General features: G+C 38.6%; 1 protein-coding gene across 4 annotated transcripts in view; it reads left to right on the forward strand.

Annotated features, from left to right (window-relative positions):
• RAB3GAP2 (RAB3 GTPase activating non-catalytic protein subunit 2) overlaps positions 1 to 8,887 on the forward strand; it is a 43,932-nt gene extending 35,045 nt beyond the window's left edge. For all 4 annotated transcript variants that reach the window (XM_082302356.1, XM_082302358.1, XM_082302357.1 and 1 more), the window contains 10 exons: positions 91 to 197; positions 1,206 to 1,272; positions 1,899 to 1,969; positions 3,311 to 3,346; positions 3,921 to 3,995; positions 4,231 to 4,449; positions 5,538 to 5,627; positions 5,712 to 5,930; positions 6,534 to 6,692; positions 6,975 to 8,887. In XM_082302356.1, coding sequence (XP_082158482.1) covers positions 91 to 197; positions 1,206 to 1,272; positions 1,899 to 1,969; positions 3,311 to 3,346; positions 3,921 to 3,995; positions 4,231 to 4,449; positions 5,538 to 5,627; positions 5,712 to 5,930; positions 6,534 to 6,692; positions 6,975 to 7,121 — 1,190 coding nt within the window. In that variant the 3' untranslated portion in view covers positions 7,122 to 8,887. The remainder of the gene's footprint in view (positions 1 to 90; positions 198 to 1,205; positions 1,273 to 1,898; positions 1,970 to 3,310; positions 3,347 to 3,920; positions 3,996 to 4,230; positions 4,450 to 5,537; positions 5,628 to 5,711; positions 5,931 to 6,533; positions 6,693 to 6,974) is intronic.
• Positions 8,888 to 9,033: the final 146 nt, after the last annotated feature.

A 9,033-nucleotide genomic window follows, 5' to 3' on the forward strand; every position in this document is an offset into this window, starting at 1 on the left:
TATAAAAGTCTGCAGAGACTGCTGCTGTGAAGTAGCAGAAATTTTAGTGGGAAGAGGTCTGTCTTCTAACTTTAGATTCTGTTTTTCTAGAGCTGCTGCAGGTAGCATATCAACAATTTCCATGTAGTCTTGAAGTGGATGTACTCCATGCACATTGCTCTTGGGAATGTGTAGTGCAGTGGAATAAGGACCCAGAGGTAAGAAAATGTCATTGCAGGGAATAATGGTTAAGACCAACTCGATAGAAGCAGTCTCACAAGTTTCTGGTAGTTCAGAAAAACATTAATTAATAAGACTGGCTTTGAAAGCAGTTACTAGGTACAATTTTCCTGTGTAAGTGGCTAGTGGAAATTGAATTGAGAAAACGAGAGTATGTGCTGAGGCTGAACAGCACCTCGCGAGGCCAGGACTGTATGTTTCAAAGCTGCCAGATTCTCAAAACCAGGAGTGTGGAAACCAGGTTCAGTTTGAAAAAGGTTTCTGGCTGTATGTACTGCACATACAGAGCAGTTAAGGTACTGCAAAATAGAGGGGAGTTTTTCTCTGTTCTAAGTATGCTTAAACAAATCACAGAATACTAAATTTTTTAGACTAGAAGCCATTCAATTTAAGGAGGAAAGAGGGATTTCTTGAATGTTCTTAGATTCCCTGGCCACTACTGGGAGTTGTCATAAGAAAGAAAAAAAAATTTCCTCCTCTTCCTCAGCTGTTCTGTAGTTTCTGTAGTGGAAAAGGTTGTCCTAAGTTCAGATGATGTTAAAAGCTAAATCAGTGCTCCTTAGACATGTGCCACATAACTTGATGTAGAATAAAAGGTTCCTCTGAGATTGTTGAAAACTTACTCTATCATAACAAAATTGAGTAAAAATTAATCTTTCTATCAGAAATGGATTTTGTATTTGAAAACTGACTGTAGTCAGTGGAGATGTCTTTCAGCAAACATTATATTAGCAGTACTTATACTAAAAAACCCCCTGAAATTACAGTTTGTTTCATGATGACTGAAACAAACTTTGCCATGTATGTGTGTTTGTCAGATACTGGTAGAGAAGATTGCAACAGCAGAGTAACTTACAAGTCTTATAACTGTCAAAGAAGGAGCTTTAAGACAATCTACCTGGGCCTTTTAAGAATTAATAATTTACATTTAAACCAAGTTTTGAATAATGTATTAACTTGTACTTTTATTTTTTTTTTTCCATAAGGAAGCATGTTTTCTCAATAGGTCTATAGATCATCTAAAATGCATCATTAATGCTCACATTCAGCATGGTAAGTGCAAAGCTCTTAGTAAAAACTATCTTTGTTGAAATTGTGAAACAGAACGGATGTTTGTTGACTAAAGTAAATGAATGCAGTTCATAATAGCAATGGCCATTTTGTCTCAAAACCACCCCAAAACTTCCTGCTGACATTTACGCTTCTCTCTTCCATGGCTAAACTGGGTTTCCATCACAACTGTGAACATAAGTTAGTTAGATAAAGTCGATGTGTTTAACTAAAAGCATTTTAAAATAAAATTGCTCTGAAATGTTTTTTTACTTTTATTTAAATAGTGAAATGTCAGTTGCAGTCAATTACTTCTCATGCATCTCTTGATACCCTGTTTCAATGAAGATGATGAGCATTTTTTTTGTAGGCTACTTATGTATGGAAATAAGGTGCTCTCTTGCTGTGCACTTAAAATGTTTAACCCAGTCTGCATAATATCATATTTTTAATAAGATCTTAATTGCACTTATGACTCTATTTGATCACCAGTGTAGTCTCCTCCTGAGAAATCTAAATTCCAGATATAAAGCAGTGAGGATAACTCACAATTCCTTCTTGTTTTGTTCACCATCTTGTAAGATCCCTTTTCTATTCACCTGGAGTTTACAAGTCTGTGATTTTTCTAGGTATTGCTCTGATGATGTGGAATACATTCATAGTAAAAAGGCTTTCTTCTGCTACATATCTTATGGACAAGGTGAGTGCAGTATCTTGAGTCTGCTTTTGTTAATAACTGAAAAGTGAAACTAGTATTTATAAACAATTTTATTGTGGTTTTTTGTTTTAAAAAGTATTTGGAATATCTTCGATTTAACTATGCAAATCACCACTGTTTATCTGGTTTATTATGTAGCTAACTTTTGGAATTGATGAAGGAATGCATATTTTAACATATCAGATCGGTTGGATGATTAACTGGAGGCAGCTGATCAACACTGAGTGATGTGTTCTGAAGACTTAAGTGCAGTTTTAGCTTGTAATTGCTAAATAAGAAATATTCATGAAAGAGTTTAAAACTGTCTATGTGTGCATATATAAAAATTTGTTAGAAAACAATAAATATCTTAAAGGGTTTTCCCTGTGCCTGTTTCCTGGTAAGTTACTACCAAGAATCTACCACGAGTCCCGGTTTCATATACAAGAACTCTTATTGTGCAAAATACAGAAGATTTTGTGGATGTTGTTGAGCACTTTTAACTATTGCTACTTTAGTGAATCAGCTTTTATTATTCTAGTATGTAGCTTGTTTGCTTTGAATTTGAGCAATCTCTTGTCCCTGCTAAGCTTCAGGTTTTTCATGTTTATAAGTATGCAGTGGGTCTGTTTACTGGAAGGCAGTTTAGAAAGAGTGCTCCTAGTAAGTGGATAATGATTTTAAAAAAAGAATAAAACTCCCAACAAAAAACTGCAGGAATTCGCTGTCTTGTCTTCTCTTTTCCTTCTCCTTTGCTCCTCTCATTTTCTGCCTTTGCTTTTTGTTTAGCTCTCTAAGAACTGGAGAATATCCTCTTTCTGGTTCCTTTCAGCAAACAGGCTCAGTTGTGTACATTGTAGTAGGTGTTGCTTCTGCAAAAACCCTTTTCCAGTTTTCCTGCATGCCTTTATGCAAATCCTTCACCATAACTCTTCTACCTGGGTTAACACCAGCAGGAGAAGAGAGAGAGGTTTTTATTAACTAACTAGTTCCTTTCTAATACGATGCTTGGTGTTACAACTTTAGTTCTGCATTCTAGAAATCACCAGGAATTTCTTAGCTGTCTCTGAGATTTGAATGAGGCCCTTGGGGCCTTAGTTCTAATCCTAGGCTTTAAGAAGGATGAACTAAGTATGGGCATCAGTGATGTTCATTCTTTTACAATCTGTATCAAGTCTTCTGTGGAAAGCAAGATATGCAGTGTGCTGCATCATGTAGCTGCAATGAGCTATTTTCTCATTTTGTATTGAGAAAATAGTAATAAAAGGTTAAAATGTGAGAAACAGATATTATAATGACAATTATTTATTTGTGATACATTTTATGGTTTTTTTGTAAAAACAGGTTGGAAAAGCTCCAAAGGACAGATTATGCAGACGGGCAAGTAATACTACTTTTGTCTGAGTGGGAACAAATAATTAGAAATGTCTTAAATTTAATACTGGTTTGTGATTCATTTTTGAAAGTTTCAAAAAAATTCAAAATGTAGCCCTAGAGGAAATGTTACAATTGATTTATACTTCTTAAAATTTGTATCTGCAAGAGCATATTAGAACAGTAGTACAAGTTCAAATGTTACAGAGGGCAGGCTTGAGACTCTAAGATGACAAATTACTATTATTTTTCATGCATAATATCATTAGTTAAAACTTACTTGGAAGACAACTGATATGATCAGAAAATTAAATTTACTAGGTGGTGTTGCTTGATTCAGTCTTTGTTGGAGATACAGTGTTGTAAATGGCTACATTTAACTTTATTCCAAATTTTCCTGTTATTTTAATTCTTTGTTGTACTTCAGTAGGTATTTGTTTACATTTAAATATAACAGGTTAAGAAACTGAGCTGAACTATGTATTTTATGTCAACAACTGTCTTCTCAAATAATACAGAGCTAATTCAAGCCTGTTTCAATTCCAGCTAAAACAATTTAAATTTTACTGTTTGTTACCAGGATGTAGGGATGAGTGACACAGCAATGACAGCTTTTCTTGGCTGCTGTTCAGAACTTCTGCAAACTTTGCTAGAGGTAAATTTTTATTTTTCCCATTGAAAGCAAGGAACTAATGGGTTAAAATTTATTTTTGAAGACTGTGGTTATACTAATTCCTGTACTGTTAAGTTCAGACAAATATTAATGATATTCTGAACTATATGAAAATTTCTTCTTAATTTCACTGCAGAGCACTTGTGCTCGAAGGCTTTGCAGAGCAGGCCAGTGTAGGAGGTGTTTAGTGTGTGTCTGTCGTGTGTTGCTGTGGCAGGCAGATGTGAGCAGTGATGAAATGCAGGCCCCTGTGCTGGACACTGAGGACGCCTGGGTGTCGGTGGAGGGCCCGGTGTCCATTGTGGAGCTGGCCCTGGAGCAGAAGCGCATCCACTACCCGCTGGTGGAGCACCAGTTCGTGCTGTGCACTGTCCTCTATGCCATCATGAGGCTCTCCTTGAAGGGTGTGAAGCCACTGTCACTGTTTGACAGCAAGGTATGGCTTGGAAAGCAGATAATGAAATATTACCATAATTAATACTCCCTTCCTTTTGGTATCTGGGATATTTGCTGGCTTTCGCACTTGGAGCAGCTCCTGTGTGATTTTATGAAAGCCTTTAGTCCACTGTGGTGCATTAATGAAGTTGTCACCAGAATTCAGGCAGAGACACAAACTTGGTGAGTTTCCTTATGAGTAAAAGATTTATAGTGACCTCAGTTGCATGAAGACCAGCTCTTTAATTATTAGGTGGCCTGAAAGTACTGCATGGTCAGAACACTGGATGACAGGTTTTTCTGGTTGCTTTGAGAAGTGCCAGACCAGTGGAAACATAAATATTTAAAGGTCAGAAATGTTAGTGTCACTGTTGTATCCATTATTGCTGATGTTTATTCCAGAATTCTGAGCATCTCAAAGAGGATAAACAATTTGTCATTTAACCCATATAAACCACTTTAAAAAGCTGCTGCATTTAAAGTGTATTACATTACAACCAGAGCTTGATCCTGCTATCAAAAATTGAGCTTTCCTCCTCCTGTCATAAGCACACTGCAATTCTAATAGAATTTAAACACGAAGTACTGGTGTAGACTGATTTAATTCCTGATGTGGAGAACATGATTTAGTTCTGTAATACTGTTCAGATTTTTTCTAAATGATTTACTGAAATTTTATAAATGCAGACTATTACTTTCCTTTTGCCATAGGCTCTTGTCTGCAAGTTACCATGAAGCATTTGAGTCTGATTTTAGCATTTTACCACAGGTCAAGTTCCATTGGTTTTATATATTTTTTTTAATCTGTTAGCAGAAAGCATTATATTACCTTTTGTCATTTAAGAGTGCATATTATGTCTCGAGTAAAATCAGATCCTATTTCTGTGCTTCCATTCTTTACATACAACTACTCTTAGCCATTCTGTTTTTGCCTTCACTTCCACAAGGTTTCCATTTGCTCTGTGAGCAAAATAGAAGATGCAGTACAAAATAAATTTAAGAAATAAGTGGGCTGCTTAGTATTGGATCAAAGCAGATTTGTTGTATTGCCCTGTTTGCCTGAGGCCTGTCTTTGGATCTCAATTTTAGGGCAAAAATGCATTTTTCAAAGACCTTACATCAATTCAGCTGCTGCCTAGTGGGGATATGGATCCAAACATGTTATCCATACGACAGCAGGTAGGCAGAAGTTTTGTACTCAAAGTTCTTAAACTTCTGAAGTTACAAATAATCCTGAAGTAACCTGCAACTTTTGCTTCCAAGTTCTTGCTCAAAGTCGTGAGTGCGGCGGTTCAAACACTGTGTTCATCACAGAAGGACAAAGAGGTCTCAGAAGAGGAGTATTTTCCTTTTGAAAAGGGGAAGAATTGGCCAACTTTGGCTGCGGACCTGGCTCAATATCTTCAGATCTCTGAGGATCTGGTCAGAAGGCATTATGTCTGTGAACTGTACAGTTATGGGATGGATCATCTTGGTGAAGAGGTAAGAATAGGTTTTAACATTTTTTAGTACATACAATACTGTCATATATTCTGCTAAAATTACTTTTTTACTTACTTAACATGGCTGGAAGGGTTAGACAAGATTTGTCAAGATCAAAAAATCCCCAGGCTGAAAAGTCAGAGACTATAAAAATACTTTTTCGGATAATTACATTTATTTTTCCATTTTCCCAATAAGAATCTGTGTATTGCAACTAGTGGAAACATGACAGGAGTTCACTACTGGCATAACTAGCATGGCCTTTTTTATTTTATTATATTTGATAAATTCAGGAATTGGCTTTTTTTGCCTGTAATGTCTTTTAGGAAAGAAAAAACATTTAGGACAAAGAAACCCCTTCCCTTCTTGAGGGGGGAATATGTTGCAGGGCTGTAAGACCGATCTTGTGCTCCTGCTAAGCTGCTCTGAAGCTCTTACTAATGTGCTTTGTTACAGTAACACACAACACAAGAAACAGTCTCAAAAACTATTTGTCCTTTTAGTATCAAGAACCGACTTTTGTTACAGCTGTTCAGGCCTCCAGCTTAGTGAGCTGTGTCACACTGAAATGGTTTTCAGTCCCTTACGTTTCTCTGCTTTCAGGCCTTCCTGCAGGTGGCTGACAAAGAAGTGCTGGCATCCCAGCTGCTCATCCTGGCTGGGCAGAGGCTGGCCTTCGCCCTGCTCCATGGACAGATCAAGGAGGGCATGGAGCTCCTCACCAGGCTTCCTCCAACACTGTGCACTTGGCTCAAAGCTATGGTAAGTTAAACTGTTTGGAAAACAAGTTGATTTTCTGAGGCTCCTGTTCACCAAGACAGAGATTACATCTGAATGGCCCTTTCTTACTCCTGGAAGTAAGATTTTTTTTTTCCCCCCCCAAGTTTTTCCTCATGGTAGTTCTGTTTCATGGAGGGTAAAGCAGTTTCATGGGTCAAAGCATCAGCTTGATTGTGTTTGTAAACTTTAGCAGTCTGTCTTATAAAAGTTCTGGAGGCCTTACTTGTGAAATGACTGAGGTGCTGAGTTTATTGTTTTGCACAGGACCCCCAGGAAGTTCAGAACGTGGAAGTGCCAATTGCAACGACCGCCAAGCTGGTGAGCAAAGTGATCGAGCACCTGCCCGAGAACCACGGGCAGTACAGCCTGGCCCTCAACCTCATCGAGGCCGTCGAGGCCATCCCGGACTGAGCCAGCACTTGCTGAGCACTTCTGCTCTACAGGGCTGCAGGGCAGGGTCTTACACAGAGCAGGAATTTCATGGGAAGAAAATCCCATGGGGTTCTGGTTAAGCAACAAAAAGAACAGTGCTCCCCATCCCAGAATTTCAGAAGGTAATTTTAAGTTGGAGTATATTTTAAATTCTGCACTAGTACAAGTATGTTTAGTTTCTAGTACACTTGTCAGTATCTGAACTGCTTTGTTACTTATTTCTGACTTGAGTGCTTTATGCAGTTGTTTAAATTGGGTATATTTGACAGCAGTTTTAGTCTCTTAACAAAATCACATCCTGTGAAATTCTGTATTTCATGCTGGCAGTAACTGCTGCAGTTTCAATGTTCCATGTATGATTTGTTTTCAAAAAGCAACTTTAGAATTAGACCCAAGAACTTCAGTCTCTGAAGTTACCATGTAAAGCCAATACTGCTTTTTCTGAAGCTCGAGCTGGTGTTGGGCTCACGCCTTGTAACTGCATTATGTGACAATGACAGCTGCACTCGCTGTAGGATGAAACGTGCTGGGGCCTTATGCAAAGGGAGAACAGCCTGGGAAGGAGAACCCGGCTCTCCAGACATGAGTATGGACTCATCTTTTAGTCCAGCTCTCCCAGTGCTGCCTCTGGGGTGCTGGGCTTCAGCTACAACTGGATTTACATCCCTCTCCATTATTATTAAGCTCTGCTGAGTTTAAGTAGGTCAAGGAATGTCTTACTGTAAGATTGTTCCTCCATCTTATCACTGTAGGAGATGTAGTATGCTATGAATCTCTGCACATGTTAACCTGTAGTCAAAAATGCTTAAAAAGTTGATCCAACTTTTCTTAAGATCGATAGTACTGAGTACTTTAGCCTTAAAACCCCCACTTTATTTACAGTACCTACAGGGAATCCTATAGTGGGCATCTTCACTGCTGGAGCGGTGTTGAATGTGGTTATCTCACATTGGTGACTCCTGTTCAATACTTGTCTGAAGGAAGCCAGGAGAGAAAATTGAAATTGGTGTAAACTTTTTGTCTTTGTCAGCTGAAATGACCAGCTCCATCTTGCACCCTGCTCCTCCTGCATTATATGTAAGAAACATTTGTAATATTCTGCCTTGCTGGAGACAGAATTTAGAATTGGGTCTTATCTTTCTGAAGTATGTGCTGCTGTCATCTAAGGGTTTGACCTCCCCCCAAAGAGAAGATGCAGCTGGCTTGCTCCACACAGCCTCCTCCATCTGTCCTGCAGCCCCAGTTCCTGGTCACTGCACTCCAAGGTAGCTGGTGCAGGCTTCTTGCTTTGATACTGCATGTTTGACTTCCCACAGACGGAGCAAAGACCAGTCAGAATTGCAGTAACAGCAGGTGCCAGCCTGGTCTATGTTCTATTGCAGTTCTCTACTGCCTTCCATCACCGAGGTTAAAACGGCTGTAAAGGAGAAATGGAAGAGGCAATATTGGACAGGTGCCATGAGCACCTTGCCTGACAGCACCTCACACTTCTACAGAAATGAGTGAGCTTGAGATTTGGTCATCATGGAACCTGAGGAAAGCCAAGTGTTTCTTAGCTGCATTACATTCCTCTATCCTGGTACAGCTGTGTAAAGGAATTTACTGTAACTGAGTATCATGTCAGAGCTGACACACTACACCAATCAAATCTGTAATGTATTGTAAGTAATACTCTGTATATAGTGCTAATTTGTGTTTAATTTGCTGTGGATTTGTGTAAATTGATTAAATAAAATTTGAGGTTTTATTGTGTCTTTTCCTTCCTTTTAGGGAGTGGTGGTCACCACCTTCTCTTCTGTTCATTGTAGAGAGGAATGCTTCTCTGGGGTTCTGCAGAACTACCAGCTGCCAGTATAAAACTTAAAGACTGGGGATTTTCACTTAAACGGAA

This window comes from Coloeus monedula, assembly GCF_965178545.1.
Source record: "Coloeus monedula genome assembly, chromosome: 2".
Taxonomy (NCBI): domain Eukaryota; kingdom Metazoa; phylum Chordata; class Aves; order Passeriformes; family Corvidae; genus Coloeus; species Coloeus monedula.